This window comes from Haplochromis burtoni, unplaced genomic scaffold, assembly GCF_018398535.1.
Source record: "Haplochromis burtoni strain Fernald_Lab_line unplaced genomic scaffold, NCSU_Asbu1 Contig_266, whole genome shotgun sequence".
NCBI lineage: Eukaryota > Metazoa > Chordata > Actinopteri > Cichliformes > Cichlidae > Haplochromis > Haplochromis burtoni.
In genome coordinates this window covers 266,085-283,769 of record NW_024582627.1, presented here as the reverse complement: position 1 = coordinate 283,769, position 17,685 = coordinate 266,085, and the positions used below count along the sequence as shown (strand labels likewise).

Sequence of the window (17,685 nt, the reverse complement as noted above, 5' to 3'; positions counted from 1 at the left end):
TACTGTACTAATATCTCAATAAAAACGTGCCGTGCTGCATAGCCTTGCTACTATCCATGCTGAGATTTATGCAGAATAGAAACCCGATGCTGGCCTCTCATGTCCATAGTGTTATCTGGGGCTGCTTCCTCTCATTAGACATGTATGTATTTCTTACTTGGGAGAGAAGAGACCTCGGGCCTCTCACCAGGGCAGTTTAAAAACCGTGTGCAAAGCTAAATATAGAAAGTGCAACACTCTGATTTCCACCACTCTTGGATAGTAACTATTTTGGGGCACAGCCTGCTTAGCCTGAGAGTCTGTTTTTCTTCTCTGCTGGTGGCCTCTTGGGTCTCTCTGACCTTGTTTCATGGCAGCTGGTGGGTACAGAGCTTTTTACGTTTTCTGCTCCACACAATGGGAAGATCATACAGGAATGACATATTGTCAGCTATTGTAACAACTACAGAAATACAGGGCTGGATGTGACAGTTCTCACACATACAGCCACGTAGTGATGGAAAAAAAAAAACCCAAAACAATGTCACCTATTATTGTTCAAAAGCTACACAGGCGAAACTCTCCTCTTGTTTTCTCACGGTGCTCGTCCCTCAGAGATCAAATGTCACTGCAGGAAACATGAGCGTTGTTAGTATTGTACAGACTATTAAAAATAGAGACTTGTAATGGAAACTTTAGAGGGGACCTGTTCTCATTTCTAACTCCATGTTTTTATTAACCGACTCTACTAAAGTACCTTTGCAGATTTGCAGCTGAAAATAGTGCTTTTTTTTTTTTTTTACAAACAAATAAAACATTTTTGGGCTTTCCTCTGATTGGCTGGCCCTCATAAACAAACAGAAAGTGTCAGAGGCTTATGTACTTACAGCCAGGGTTGTGTGCTTGAGATGACCGTTGGACTCTGAAGCCTGACCTTATTACAGTTAGCATCTGCCATTGTAACATTACACATATGACAAATAAAAACAGGCCCATTTCAAGTTGACAAAGCTATGATAAGATCAAAAACTTGTTGGTAGGGTGGCATGTAAAAGCATCCATTAAAGATGTTTTACAGACATCTGTAGGCATGAATGCCCCTGAAGGCCACTGCAGTAATCCCAGTTTGTCATTGTGCAGCAATGTGAGAGTTGGGACTTGGGGGGGGCAGCGGCTGGCAGGGTAGCTCACTGACCATGTGCCCCACTGTGAAAATCTGTCCTGGCAGTTACAGTGTCAGTGTGTAGGAATGTGCTGATGTGTGGGAGGAAGGGCAGGGTGAGGCTGGATGATGGAGGGTGTGGAGTGCAGTTGCACCTCAGTTCCTCTGGTAGTCCCAGCTGCATGTTTATCTCTCCATTGCCAGCTAATCTGTACTTTTCCTGTTTAAGTTACAATATGTAATGCACAACTCACCCATAAACAGTGCTGCAAATAATAGAGTACTTTCACGCTAGTGCTGCTTGTATGTCAGTGACTTTATTATTCGTGTTATCAACACTCCTACTTTGGAACATTTCAGAAACTTCTAATTGGCTTCATTTATATAACAGCTTCAGTTTCACAATGATAACATTAGAATATACAAACATGATTAAAGGCCCAGCATGCCCTTATAAACTAATAGGCATTCTCAGTCAGTATGATTCAGCATACTGACACCAAAGCTGTGTAAAACTCTGCAGGAACTTTCATGAGGGCCCCATGTGACAATAAAAATGATGATGCTGAAACTCCTGATGCGATCTATTAGTTTTAGTGATTTAGAGTATGCAATTTCTGGAAATATTACGGTGGGGTTGTTGATACTATAAAAGCTGCACAACTTTTTCGCTAAAAAAGATGGATTGAGATGGCATTTAAAGTTATATAACAAAACATTGGAAAACTGAAATAGAAGGCTTTTATTTTTGAAAATAAATCAGACTTCAAAGCATCTGTTACATTCCTAGAACTCTCTGTGGCTTTTATTTTGAAAACCATGTTTAAACTGGTCATGCCGATGTAACTGGGACTGTCATGTAAGTTTCCACCACTGCTTATAGCTGAGCTCATGAAACATAAGCGAAACTCCAAACTAGCATGAAATTTGACAGGTGCGACTGGTGAAATGTACCTTATCAATATTTACCATTTCCATAGATGTGGCCTAATTTTTCCGATTCACTTGTTGCTCTGGCTGTCATGCACCTACCAGCTTAAAAGCTCCACGAGCCCACACAGTTAGTGAAACAACTCCTAAATACCTTAGGGTGTAATCATCCATCCCGTCTATATTCTGACACTTCATCTCGAGGAGATAGTCGTCCCCCTGTGACGCAAAATCCTTAGAGCAGGACAGCACTTTACTGGCTGGAGTAAATCAAGTCTTGTGCAACATCCCTGCAATGTTTAAACAGTGCTGATAAATGTGTCACGGGTCAAATTCATACGGTTGTGCAGCTGATATGTATTGTTGTGACAGGTGTGTCCTCTTGTTGATATTAATTTGTTTGCCATTAGGATAGCATCTCAGTATAACGCAGCCTAATCAAAAAGCCTTAAATAGCCATAAAGAAGAACCAACACCTCTCTGAGTCTGGGTTAAACAGCACTGATTTTTGGCTAGATGCACCTATTAAAATGATAATTGATCTTGACAGCGCACAGTACGTTCAAATCTCAATTCATTATATTACTGCCTCAGGATATTAGGTTACATCAGCACAAGCCAAATATTCGATGTTCAGAGTGACTCAGCAGCTAACTGAACTTTGCTCTGTGTTTAAACAACAGTGAACTTTTCCCTGCAGTAGCACACGACCACCAGGTGCCGATCACGAAAAGGGAAAAACATCCAGCATAAACTTCAAAGGAAGTCAAAAGTGGTATTACAGGGCTTACATCAGCCCTCCGCTGCTCACATCTTAAAATAACCTTTCTCTTTCCATCACAGAGATGCCACGTTACATCAGTCAGCGTCACTTCCTGCAGTCACAAGCCGGGCGACCTTTCACACGGTGCCAGCTAAAACTTTAAAACCACAGGACCTGTGGGAAATTTTCTAGGGCAGGGGAACATTCTGATCTAGGTAGCACTTAGGAGTGGCTTTAAGTGCACTTTGCATTTCTGAGTGCAGTGGAGGCTTCTGGGTGATGTAGTAAAAACAGAGACCAGCTGAAGCATTACTGAGGCACTGGGTTTTGTTTTCAAGTCCAGTCCTCTGCTATATGCAGCTCAAACTGTGAGATTTAAGTAGAGCACAAAACCCACCAAACTGGCAAAGAATTAGTAAATTCATTCTGACTACAGAGAAGCAAGTCAGTCAAGTTGAGCAGCAGTAAATAATTCACACAGAGGCTGAACTGGATTGTGCAACTCAAGGGCAGGCTTCTGCCCTTCTCGTGATTATGACTGTGCACTTTTAGAAGGGGATTGCCCGCCTGACTCCAGCCCTGTGACATCATCGAAACTCAACTCCAGAGAGATCACCTGCATGTGACATAGCTGGGAAGGGAAAGGGTGAGGGGGTGGCGGGAGCGCTCCAGATCATCTTGCACGAGGTTGCGTGCCAAAACCTTGTTTAGAATACGCTCCAAGTTTTTTTCCACTCCTGTTTCCAGTAAGGACTCTCTGCACATTATTGGTCCTGAGGGGAGAAGCCAGAGTATTCTGAGCAAACCCTCAAGAGACCTGCACTAGCTCTCAATATTTTATTTAATTTTTTTAAAATGGTGTGGTACGTGATCCCCCCCCTCCCCCTCCTGAGGAAGTCAGCTAGTGAAAATGCAAACTGCCAACAACAAATCAGAGTATTGGTGAAACGGGAACCTGTTTGGATGAATGAGCAAGGTCCTGCTGACCGAGGCAGAAGCTGGAGCAGAGAGAGCTGCGAGGATTATTGTTCTCTTCAGCTCAGAGATGGCACTGAGGCCAACATGACCCCTGTGATCCACATGTGATCCACTTGCTAAAGGTCCCATTTCAGCTCAGCTTTGCTAAAATTTCCAGAAATGCAAAGGAGAGATCAACAAACGCAGTTCTTGTTCCAAAAACAAAATACTTTTATTGACACCAATACAGATAAGTGTCTTGTATTCAGATATTACAAATATTTTTTTATATATATAAAAAAAAAAAGAAAAAGGAAAAAAGAAACATAAATACACTTAAATATAATTAGAAATAATTTAAATTGTAACAAAAGAACTATTTCACTTGTGGCAAGAAGCCAGCTGGTATTAGAAACACTAGATACACAAAATGTCTTCACTGGATGTGTAGCCCTTCCCTTTTTTCTCTCTTTTTTAAATATAAATTATCACAACAGCAAAGTGAACATTAACAGTTTTTAATCAAACAAGTGAAACTGCAGTAGGTCCAGTGTTTCAACGAGTGCTTTGTTTCTGCAGAGAGAGGCCGAGGCCTTGGTCCACTCAACGGCTCCACGTTCTGGTTTCCCCACACTTTTCTGACTTCTCCGTCACAGAGTCCTTTACCAAACAAACACATGATAGTATCCGTCTGTACTGTGTCCAGCCAGTGTCACATTTAAAGAAAGAAAAGAAGAAGGAAAAAAAAAAAAGCATGCCATTTCCACTGTGTGATGATACAAGAACCTCGCCGTCTCATCTCGATTGCCAAGGCTGACAGATGCAACTCCAAACAGTCCTGTGAAAATCCAACTCCTGCTTTTTTCCCCCTCCTCATCCTTTAAATACATCATCTCATACAGAGAGCAAGGTTTTTTTCCCCCCTCTTTTCTTCCAGGTATTTTCTTCCCCCCCAAATCAGCAGTGCTTTGGAATTTGATCTTTGGATGGTAATCTGTGTCCATCAGGGTTCACGCCTCTCTTTGTGTGCAGATAAAATTCGTCTCTGGACACATTTTTGTCGCTGGTTAAAGTTCATCGTTCAGGCAAGTTGATGATGGGTACCCACTGGTCCATGCAGCGGCTCTCTCTGCAGAATCTGCTCAGTTTGCTCAGAGCTGGGTCCTTCCATGATGTAGAATGTGGGCTCTAAAAATACATATAAACAAAAGTATGTAAATGCCTGTTCATTTGTTTACTTCAAAGTACAGATAGTTCCTGTATGTGCTGGTAGATTCAAGGTATTTTCCTCCACCGTGATTCCTCAGAAGTCATGAGGGAGGAGTCATATTCATGTTTACTAAATTCACAAGAACAAGTACTGACATGTTTCCCATGTGAGTAAGAGTTTCAGGCATGTGCACAAAATTCTTATGGTTTTAGCTATAAAACCACATAGAGGAAGAGACACTTACAGTGACAAGGACACAGTGGAGGTCCAAAGGTTCGCCCCCGCTCTGTTTTCCACCTCCCCCACCACCCAATATTTGTGCCAGGCGCCTGGTGTTATTGACTTTCAGGATGTTGATGTCATTCTCGCAGCAAAAAGCCTGAATGAGAGTAAAGTGGATCTGCAGGGCCACGTCTTTAACGTCCTCTTCATCTGCAGCCAGGACGCACAGAACCACATTATCAGGGTCTCTGCGGGAAAGAGAGAGAGGCGCTGTTAGTCTATGAGGTCATGCATGTACATGCTGCATGGGCTGCTTTCACACAGGGGCAACTTGTTGCAAACTTCAGGACATACGTTGCACTTACACATTGAGCGACTTGGCAGCCTCGTAGACGCCGACTGTAATGCCTCCCTGTGGCAGCGCAGAGGTGAGGACTTCCTCCAAAGCTTTGGCCACCGTGTCCATTCTGCAACACACAGTTTCACTTTAACAAACGTTGCAACAGCAGTTTTAACACACACACATAAACCCAAGGAAAACCCCCACCGTACTCTGTCTGGGTAGCGTTAGCTAATCGGACTCCTAGCTAACCAGCCGGTATTCCCTGACTTCGAGCACAACTGACAGCCGTGCAAGGTTTGTTTAACCACTAAAAATAAAAAACAAGCTAACTCTTGTCAGTTTTGCGGTTTGAGTCCCTTTGACTAGCTTTAATTAGCTCTCTAGTGAGAAATCTGGTGTTTTTCGGTCACCTAAAAGCACACAGCAGCAGCTACGTTAGCTAAGTGGAGACCGGGGCTCGCGACCGGAGCGGTTAACTGAAAAGACACCGGACTGTAGCACCGACAGCTCGCTGGGAAACACCGTCCACACAGCAGCTACAGGCAAACCCCCCCACAAACCTGGATTTATCTTTATCGTGCACTTATCTAATTAATGCATGCGATTAGCTGCACATAAACCACAGCAAGCTTTAAAATACAAATAATCCAAATTATTTACCTTTCCTGAGAATAATCCGCATTTAGTTCCTCAAATGTCATGTTGTACATAAAATCCAAATCCACCTTTAGCGCAAACAGTACAGTGCTGGTGAGGTATCCTAGTGTCTTCTCGACTTGACACACTTTTTTTTTTATCTTTACTCCACTGTGCTGCAACTGAGAGATAAATCTGGCAACTTCACATTATAAGAGTCCGAGAGAAAGCCCGGCTCTCTCCATTGGTGGTATGCTAATTCTCCTGCTGTGGGATTGGACACATAGGACAGCAGGCGTGTCTGTCTCTTGTCGGGTTACTACCGCAACTGTAGCTGTCTGCTGACCTCCCAACAGTTACACAAAACTACTATTCACTCATATTTCCTCACTAACCTGCCTGCAGCTATGTATGTGTGTATGTACAAAGCTTTAGCCTTAATGTTGCCGGTGACCCACTACTGAAGCCAAACCTTGTCCAGCACAGGTATGATTTTATGATGATACAATGACGTAAAGCAACGTTAGAGCAGCCCGACACGAAACAACACGAAATGTTTGAAACTTCATCACTGAAAGCGAGTGTTTAATGAAATAAAGTGTGAAAAATCTGCTGCAGAACTCACCCTCACTCCCGGACAGGACACAGCGGACATCAGGACAACTGCATGGCAACGGGACGCCGCTTAGGAATGCTGCCCTCTGATTGGTCGACAGTAGAGCGTGCGAAAATACACCGAAACCGCGCGCGAGATCTAAAAAGGACTGGCGCGAGAAAGACCAGCGAGTGGAGGCAAGACTCTTGTGACCCACTTACATCACCTGAGCTACTAAAGCAACGGTTCCTTTACAAAACAGCACTGCTCATCCCTTCCTGTTTCATTTAGATTTAAGCTTTGATTCCAAAGTAAGAATTTTCTTTTATCATGGAGAGACAAAAGTAAATAAATAAATAACTAAATAAAATAAAAATAAAATAAAATAATAAATAAGATTTGGTTGCCTACAATTTTCCCAATATTTGAGATATTACAGCAGTTTAAAAGTAAGTAGGTATATTTATTTTTCTAAAGCAAATTTAAAACTAAAGTGCTTTACAGTAAAACAAAATAGTATAAATGGGTTTATGCCACACACTTTCACAATGTTTACATGAAATAACCTGAAAGCAACCAATCCTCCAATCACAGTTCCAGACATCAGTTTCTCATATATCTTGACAGAGAACTGATGTCATTCCAGAGTTTTGAAATAAGCTATGACCACAGGGTGATCAGAAGTGACTTAGAAGCAGACCTTAATGGTCTTGAGGGAATATATGGCCACAGCATACTACATATACAGCTGCAAGACTTTTTAAAGGCTTTACACACAAATATGGCTCCTAACACAGATCTCTCTTTTTCGTTCCAGTCAGTAATCTGGCTGCAGCATTTTGGACTAATTGTATATGGGAAAGAGATGATTGTCAGTGTAACCTTACTATGACCACTATTATTTAAAATGTAATTAGAGAGAAACTTTGGTTGGTTAAATGTAGTTAAATGTAGTAAGCTAGTAGTAGCTAAGCTCACCTTTACATCACTTTTCCAAACCAACAACAGTAGTATTTATTTTTATTAAAAATTGTATTCAGATACAAGTTTTGTTGTGAAATTTAAAGCCAAATGTAAGAAACCCTTAAACCAGATTAATATCCTGTTAAATGTTTAAAATCTGGGTTTGTATTATAGTTGAAAATAAAATAATTTAGCTTTTCCATTGGTTTTTCAATATATTTGTAATCTTCAGTGTCACTTATTTTAATGATGTTGATATTTAGGAGCAGCAACGATGCTCCACCTGAGCATCGTTGCTGCTCCAGGTGGAGGAGTTTAGGTATCTCAGGGTCTTGTTCACAATTGAGCGGAGAGCCACTCCAAAGGGTGGCTGGCCTCTCCCTTAGAGAGAGGGTGAGAAGTTCAATCATTCAAGAAGGGCTCAGACTAGAACTGCTACTCATCAAAAGGAGCCAGTTGGGGGGTTCAGGCTTCTAACTTTAGGCGTCTCCCAGGTGAGACGTTCCAGGCATGTACCACCAGGAGGAGTCCCTGCTGCCCCTGTGACCCGGCCGCCGATAAGTGGAAGAAAATGGATGGGTGGATGACATAATTGTTTATATCACATGTACAGTTTTTGGTAACAGTGTAATAATGTAGCTTGATTGTCTGTCTTGAGGTCTGTTTTATAGCAAATGTATAAAAAAGTTTTAAGAAGAGCAAATACAAGTTGGTGTTCTAAAGAATATAGTTGTTTCCTTGCAGCAGGAGAGATGAGCTCTCCTTCATAGATGGTGCAGTCAGTGAGGATGGTCACCTGCAGGGTGAAGGTTATTGGATCTCCAAACCACATCAACTGCTTCTCAAATTAAGAAAGTTGGGGCAATGTTAAAGACTTTCTGCTGCACCTACATTTAGATCACCCAAATCCATGACAGTCATTCAGGGAGTAATGCCTAAAACATCCTCAAAAATATTACAACATACCAAGCTTCTGGGTCTGAATGCAAAACAGATACGCTGTTTGAGCCTCCTTGAGACTGCAGTTGTTGCTGAACAATAAATACATTTTATATTGATTATATCAATGATGTAACTTGCAATACAAATTTATGGGAGGCTTCTGTTCACTAGAACAGTATCCAGCATATTGGCTGATATACTTTATTGCATCTGAAGATAAAAGTTGGGCTGATTTTTCATTGCCTCAAAAGAAATGTTTTTAATTATTATTTTGTAATCATACTTACACACTGTGTTTACATTGATTAAGTGTTGCACTAGAAATTGCTTAAGCTCAAGGATGATAATGTAATGTGATTAAGTTAACCCATTAAGAAATGTTTATGTCAGTAGATAAAACATTAAGTATTGCTCACTCAGAAAAGTGATTTTTAGTACTGTGTACTCACAATAAATAAGTTATCCTAACTTACTCTTAAGTACGCTTTACTTAGTTTTTTTCAGGAAATGAGTTTATGTAATTTTTTTTAAAGTTCTGGGAACTAATTAGACTTTACAGTGTAGGCTAAATCTTTCTGTTTAATCAGGCCTTCTGTTGTAATTTTCCTTTGTTATTTATGTTTTTTAATTTTTATTCTGTTTGAATATGGTTCTAATATTCGTCTTTTAATTGTCATATTGAGTTTTATAAAGCGCTGTATAAATACTTCGAATTCTCAAAGTTAGTATATTTGGAAGTCTTCTCTTTTCTGTCCCAGTAAAACCATTAGTCACTGAATAAAGCTAAATATAATATAATGACATAACATGATGTGCTGGCCTGTCACAGGAGCACATTCAGAGAGAGACTGAGGTTATCCAAACGCACCACTGAATGACACAATAGATCATTCCTGTCTGTGGCTAAAGTTAAAGTATCTTGTGGATAGAATTAGCAATATTAGCTACTTAAAGTAGGGTAATTTGGTGTGATTTTGTATTCTGTTGTTGGTTAGTGTAGTTTAAAATCTATTTCCTAAATAAATAAAACTATTTTACCTGAATGCATTTTTATTCCTAGTTTCATGTAAATGTTCCTGACCAGCATCTACTTTTTTGAGCCTTATCTTGGCCTTGCTGTTATCCTGAATACAGACTTTACATTAATAAAAGAAAGCTGCTATTCATATCCCATATCCTGTATGCACTTGTGTTTTGATTGTTCAACATCTCAGTAACTCACCTCTGTGCAAACAGCGGATGATCAGATAGCTTCTTCATACCACAGTTTCCCAGTTTCTCTCCCTCCACTGAGCATTTCCAGGTTTCTCAAGAGCAGGATAAAGAGCTTACACAGTTTTCTGACACTTGGATACAGGATACACACAACACTGGTACAGTCTACCAGTGTGTACATAGCTTACTTACTGATACCTGGACAGTTATATATTCAGGGTAGCTTAAACAACAGTGGTCGCATTGTGATAAGTGGCAAGTTACTCCTGGACAACACATGGAAAATATAAAAAAAAAGTTAAAGGAAACCATTCTGCAGATGGTAGGGGGTGTTATGCTGCCCCTTGGTGGCTGCAGACAAAAATTACTGTGGAAATATCTTCGCTCTGTGACAGCTCGGATAGGTTGCACATTTCTCAACATACCATAGTCCACGATTACTTTATGATTAAATGTGTTTTGCTTGGAGTATCAAGCTTAAAAATGTATTCTTGTCCTATTGTTTTTATTTAAGGATGCAATTATTTTTTTTTTTATCACATTAAGAAAATGGTTAAGCTACTTTACTGCTTAACAAAGACATCAGGTGTATCCAATGAACAAGACTTAACTAGAAACAAGAGTGGGGGGGTCGATCCAAATATGAATAGAATCAATGCCAGTGCTTGTATTGATATCAGATCGATTCTAGTGGTAGCGTTAGGATCAATTCTTTGTTTCTATCTTCTAAGTACAGTATATATAAATATGTAGAGATATTTTTTCACACATGCATGTTGAAAAATATCTGAACCTTTTGGTGTTGATTGTCATGTCTATTTTATATATAGCCTATAGCACATTTAAACAACAGAAGCTGACACAAAGTACTACAGAGACAGGAACAGTTTCACAATACATGAAAAGCTGAAAGGTGTGTTTTGTTGAATTAACTCATTATGTAAGAAAGTAAAAATCCCTGTGATTTAGCAGTCATTAAAATATGTTCTCAATGTGTAAATAAATAATGACTCATCTCATCAGTCATGACACACTGCTCGGCCATAAGCTGCCTTTGTAGAATAAAAGCATCGGCAATGCTGGCCCTGTATTTACTTGGTTTGGTCAAACCAAAATTTGAAATATCGCACAGCTCTACTAGAAACATGTTTTATTTGCAGCAACATACAAAACTAATCGGCTTTCCTGACCTACAGTGTAATGGCTCAAAGCCATGAAGGTCAAAAAGTATAAATAATTCATACTGAAGAAATCTATCATTCTTCCATCACTGTCTGCTACACATAAAGACCATCTCCAAGAATGAAGCACGATATCTGATATCTGTGACTGATATCTGCCTCCTAACTTGGATACTGGTTTCAACCTTTTTTGGTGCTAAGGTACGTCAGAGGTCAAACCACAGATCAACATCATCACCACAGATCTTTAGAGCACAGCAATTGTAATGTAAACATACTGATAATTGTTAAATATTTGAATGGTTTTGTAGCAGTATGCTTAAAAGTATGAGATAAAATTCATAATAGGTGCAATAATATAGCAAATAAGCATTTTCTGTTAGTGTTCCTGTGATATCATCAACCACAAAAGGGACCGATGTCACACACAGGTATACCAGTTTGACTGCTTGTTAATATAACTATCTAATCAGCCAATCATATCGCAACAACTCAATGCATTTAGTCCTGTAGACATGGTCCAGGCAACCTGCTGAAGTTCAACCTGAGCATCAGAATGGGGATGAAAGGTTATTTAAATGACTTTGAATGTGACATGGCTGTAGGTGTCAGACAGGCTGCTCTGAGTATCTCAGAAACCCTAGAGATGGTTTATGATCTGCTGGGATTTTCCCAGAGAATAGTGTGAGAAATAGAAACTGTCCAGTAAGCAGCAGTTCTCTTGGTGAAAATACCTTTTTGATGTCAGAGGTGAAATGAGAATGGCAACAGGAACTCAGAAACTTGTTACAGCAAAGGTATGCAGAAGAGCGTCTCTGAACCTCTGTTGAACCTTGGTGGACTATAGAAGCGGAAGACAACTCCTGTTAGCTTAAAACAGAAAACTGAGGCTGCATTTTGCACAAGGTCACCAAAATTGGACAAGAGAAGACTGAAAAAATAGCACACCATATCATAAAACTCTGATAAAATCGAACTGGTATCTGGAACATGACAATAAGTTCAATGTACTCAAAACTAATGTCAGTGTCCTGTACAGTGCGTCATGGTGTAAACACGTATAAGTTATTCTATATATGTATTTCACCAACATAAGCAGTGAAAACTCTAACTCAGCTTGAACTGGGCTTAGTGCAGTTCTCTGATTTGTCCAGTAGAGGGGGATAGATGTCAGATGTTGGATCACCAAGGCAGCGCCTCAAAGTTTCCAGGAGTACATCATCCTTATCACAGATGAACACAGTATGTTTTCATATTACTGTACTAGCTGAGTATTTTGATTGAATGGTCCTCCAAACCGGATGTTCTGCTGTGTTAATTATATGCAGACCTTTCAGATAAATGCACAGAAATGTAAAAAATGACAGTGGGTCAACTCGCACTATGCTACTTTGAACCCGTGAGTAAAATCTGCTGACTGGAAATTGTTCAGTATCCTTGCAATAAGTTTATATTTTAATTTAGCTCATGTGCTTGGCTCTATCTCATAAACATGATATCATAGTGATTAAACATATATAGCGCTAACCACAAATTTAGATAAACAATGCTGGGAAGAAGACTAAAAAAAGTACTTTCAACCACTAGTATGATTTTCTAATATCGGCAATGATACATATTTGATGATGGTATATGAGAATAGGAGATTTATTGTTAAATATAACAGTGAAATATGATGATATGAATCTAACCTAGTTTGATAGGAAAAAACATTTTGGAAATCAGCTGTATTAAATTTCCAACAGTGAAAATACATTATTAATCTGGTATTTTAAACATTATTAAGCACTCACAACCGATAACATCTCATCTCATCTTCAGAGTTGAGATATTCGAGCAAAGTTTCAGGAGCAAAAAAAAAAAAGAAAAAAGAAAAGACAGAAAAACATGACGATGTTTTGTTAAGATCCACCTGATAAACATAAAACTAAACTCAACAGGGAGGAAAATGCAAACAAATCCTGCTATGTACCTGACAGTCCACCCTACCATTCATCAGGGGACATTTCCAAGTCGTGCACTTTTTTGCAGATTTAACATGGACCCACCACTGGGAGAAAAATGGGACAAGGTGTGCAAACTGAAAGCCTTAAGACTGCGTGACAGCCGTGATAAATGCAGCACCCACTGACACAGCTATGGAAATAGACAAAAGATACCTTTGTCTTGTCACAATAATCCTAATCTGTTTGAAGATGGGCCACATTAGAGGGAACGAGAGAGAAAGGAAGAGAGGAGAAAAAAAGAAAGAAAGAAACACAGCCTGGAAAGCAGATTTCTGGTCAGCAGTGATAAATGTTACTACATCAGGAAACGCGGCTCAGTATGATGTTTCCCTCTAATGGCCTGATTGCTCAATTAATTCTGTGGCTCGCTCTTTGCCGGCCCCCTTTAATGTGGAAACAGCTATATTTTCTCCCAGATTAGTATAGATACACGCTGACAGTCTGCGCTGCTCAAGGTATTTGGGAGGTATAATTCATTCATAATGCCACAATGCACCCCATCTATCATCTCAGGTTTTCCATCCACTAACTTGCCGCTTGCTCCCTCCTCTCATTCCAGGCTGCTGGCTCTTGTGGGGCGGGTGGAGGAGGTGGACGGAGCTAAACTCACACCCTGGTGGTGATGTGTTTGTCTGTGTGCATATATGCGATTTAGCAAAAGCGGGGAGGTGTTGGTGTTGGTGGGGTGAGATATGAAAACTCTTAAGATATGAAGTGTGTGTGTGTGCGCGCGCTATCGGGGTGTGTGGGCTTGTGGGGCTTGCAAGGTTGTGAGGTCGGCAGCTTCTCTTCTCCTGATGAATTAGCTGGCATATGCAAGCGATGAATTACCAGGCAACGGGAGTCAATTATCCAAAGAAGAAAGAAAGAAAAAAAAAAGAAACATGGACCCTGTGCCTGTGGCCCCGGGGTCCCTTTTCCAATTCAGAGTGATTTTCCTAAAATGTAGAAGGGAAGAGAGGAGAAGCAGCCTTGAAGGAGTGAGAGCGGGATGATGAGGGCTGGAAAATAAAGAGAACGAATGAAACTGCTATATGTGTGTGTGTGTGTGTGTGTGTGTGTGTGTGTGTGTCCCATTCCACCCTCCTCACCTATTTCCATCCATTCCCTCTCTCCCCGATCAAATCCAAAAGGCAAAGCGCAGTGTGAAAATGCAAAAGGCTATTATCAGGCCTTCAGAGTACACAAATGCCACTTATGATGGATGAGTGTGGGATTTAGAAAGGCCTCCTGTCAAACACCAGCTATTTCCCCTCCATAAGTGACCCTCTCTTTTCCTCACTTGTCTCTTGTATCAGAACCATATCGGGCCCCCGGTTGAAATAAGTGGAAGACATTTGTAATGTACTGAAATAGGTGTACACACACAGTGTCCCCTGCTGTTTTTGCCATTTAATTGCTAACCTTTTTTAGAGGGGAGAGGGTAAGATCGAGTGCTGCTGGGATCTAATATTTTTGAGAACAAGAGGAAAGGTGCGCTGATCACACACTGTAACAAATTGCTGTAAGAATAGAGAAAAAATACAGTATTCAACCTTTACAACTGAACACTGTACAATGATACACTACATATATATTTTTAAATTGAATTTAGTAGTGATGTGCTCAATTAAAAAAAAACATTTGTGTTTAGTTTGTTGCTTTGAGGCGAGAAAAGAAAAGAGGATGATATAAGCTCAAAATGGGCAAGCAAAGCCAAATGTCACTTAGACTTTGATTTTTGTGAACGTGCTATGTGGTTCTCAGTGATTGTTGTTAAGTTTTAGATACATCCGTGTGCCACAGTGATCTAAACAGCTAAAGCAAATACTCAAGTCAAGGCAGCTTTCATTTTAAGGCTGGTTTGAATAAACTTTAATTAAAGATGCACAACTGTAACTGTGAGATGAAACCGAATCACAAAAATGCTGAGAGCTTGAGAGGTCAGCATGAACAATTATGCTTTCAAAGATACAGATTTACAGGAATTTAAAACTAAAATTTAAAGCTTCTATTCATATATATACATTTTTTACAGGAAGAAACCTTTATTGCAGATTACAGTAGCCACAGTGTAAAGGGATGGTTTGCGTGCTGGTAAATCCAGCAGCGAGCACTTAAGCAGTAACCTTAGCAGGAATCACTATGGCTTCTGCTCGTTTGCATTTTACATACAGCACCAGTAAGGAAAGATTAGACACTCAGCTGTGAAATGGAAGAAAGTAAACTGCAGCACTGAGCAAAGACGAGAAGATTTCACTGAACTGTCGCACTTTAGCTGAAGACACTCACTATAAAATAATTATATCCGTAGACTGACTGTGTGCAACTATTATCTTTCCTAAAGTTGCTTTCGATAGACCAATTTAATCACAATAGTTGGACTCACTGTGTAAGGAAACTGAAAATTGAAAAGACAAGAAAAGAAAAGAGGATGATATAAACTCAAAACGGGCAAGCAGAGCCAAATGTCATTAACGGTTTTAAATCCTAAACTTTCTGGCTGCCAAAACAAATTACCATTAACAAAAGATTCTTAAGTTACAAGAACGAGTTAAGATGGAGAGTGTGTGTTAAAGCTGGAGAGAGTTCCCAGTGAAATAGAAAAGAGGGATATAAGAATAAAACAAAAGACAGTTATACGCTAATGTTTAGCACCGAACGACTGGCCTCTGCAAAGACTGTTATGAGGGTAACGCTTGATATGAACCATTAACACCAAGTCCAGAAAAATCTAAACACAGCAACACAACCTTCACAAAAACACAAGAATACACCAAAAATACAGTGCTTTGCATTTAAATGACATACTCAGGAGACAGTTTATTAGTTTATTACTCTCACAAAGACATTTTAGCTTATATTCAATGCTTTATGAAGCGCCTTGAGGCGACTTATGTTGTGATTTGGCGCTATATAAATAAAATTGAATTGAATTGAATTTATTATATGTTACAGCTTGTTATTTGCAGAGGTGGGAAGTAACGAAGTACAGATACTTTGTTACTGTACTTAAGTAGAATTTTCAGATATCTATACTTTACTTTAGTATTTATTTTTCGGAAAACTTTTTACCTTTACTCCGAACATTTTTAAACAAATATCTGCACTTTCTACATTTTCAAAACAGGCTCGTTAGTTTTGCTTAAATGATTTTTTTTTTGGAGTCATTTCATGTCACTTTCAAGCAAAAAAACCCCAATTTGAGCCTGAAGGGAAAAGCCAGTCCTGTTCCTGTATTAATCGCCAGGAGATGTTGTTTAAAAGAGATGAAAGAGAGAAAACCGTGAGCCATAATCAGGGATTAAAGTGGGCTTGCTTTGTTGTTTATTTAATTTTTGAGCACAACACCAGAACAAGTTGTGGCTGCGTCTAGCTATAGCCCCACCGAAGGCAAAGAGCGAGCATAAAGGGAAACTCAACAAACATAGCAACCACACAGTGTGTTTGCTATGCATATTGTAAATAATATTACATGTAATTAACGCAGGAGATTACATTTGGGTGAGGCGGGCAATAACCAAAGAGTTAAATAGAATGTAAAATTTGCATGAGACAGAACTAAAAACGAATTTTCTAAGTAAATGTTCTGGTATTTATATAGTACCTTTTTCTCCATTTGAACACTCAAAGTGTTTTGTACTGCAAGTCAAAATCAATACCTAAGTGCTTCCTAACATTCACACACACACACGCACACACTCACAGTATGTTGGAAACATCAGGAGCAACTCTGAGTGCAGTATCTTTCCCAAGGATACTTCAGCATGTGGACATGCTGTCAGGCATCAATCCACTGACCTTCCTGCCAGCAGATGACCTGCTCTAACAGTAAAACAGTAAGTAACCAAAAGAGGCATACTGAATACTGTCTGACAATTATAATATAAATCATAACTTCACCAGAATTAAATCTTTTTTAGGTTAAAGGGAATCCAAAACTCAAATCCACACAATCCTGGGACTATCGCACAAGGAGTTGGTGATGGTGATGTAGGGTTTTTGTTAGAGATGGCAATGTTTTTCAGTATCAGCATCATAGTGTGGAGAACTCCTTGGTTTTTATACTTTTGTGGAGGAGGATAAAACTGAAGGACAACAGAAATTTAGGGTTAATAGACGCAATAAAAATGCAGTTTCTTAAAAGGACCTGTAATAAATTGGGTCTCTAGTATTTCCTAACATCGATACAAAAGTCCTGACTCTGAATGTGTATTCTGCCTCTCATGATGCTGTAGACGAATGTCTCTTCCTCTGCACACACTGATTTCAGTACGAGTTTCCACACTGCACGGTGGTACATCTCTGCTATTCTCCGCACTCACAGTTTTCCTCTGGGACTATCAGCCCCGTCACTTCCTCTATTACCCCCTCACACACCCTTACATCCTCCTACACACACTCTCACGCACACATCATCTCCCTCCCACCCCGCGGCGACATGCGCTCCACAATGGAGAACAGAGTGGTTTGGGAAATGATGGCCATTTATAACTGCCTCACGCTGTATCAGAACACCTCACAATGTCTTACGTACACGTGCACACACACACACACACACACACACACACACACACACACACACACACACACACACACACA

At 39.9% G+C, this 17,685-nt stretch overlaps 1 protein-coding gene across 2 annotated transcripts; it reads right to left on the bottom strand.

The window, feature by feature from the left end:
• Nucleotides 1–3,998: 3,998 nt before the first annotated feature.
• Nucleotides 3,999–6,932, bottom strand: gadd45aa (growth arrest and DNA-damage-inducible, alpha, a). Of its 2 annotated transcripts, none has more exons than XM_005939342.2 (4): nt 6,828–6,932; nt 5,589–5,690; nt 5,246–5,471; nt 3,999–4,979 (listed from the first exon to the last, which is right to left on the bottom strand). In XM_005939342.2, the coding sequence occupies exons 2-4, from the start codon at nt 5,687–5,689 to the stop codon at nt 4,866–4,868; spliced, it is 441 nt and encodes a 146-aa protein (XP_005939404.1). In that variant the 5' UTR covers nt 5,690; nt 6,828–6,932; the 3' UTR covers nt 3,999–4,865. The 2 variants fall into 2 exon arrangements, with proteins under 2 accessions (XP_005939404.1, XP_005939403.1); XM_005939341.3 differs by lacking the exon at nt 6,828–6,932 and adding an exon at nt 6,227–6,406.
• Nucleotides 6,933–17,685: the final 10,753 nt, after the last annotated feature.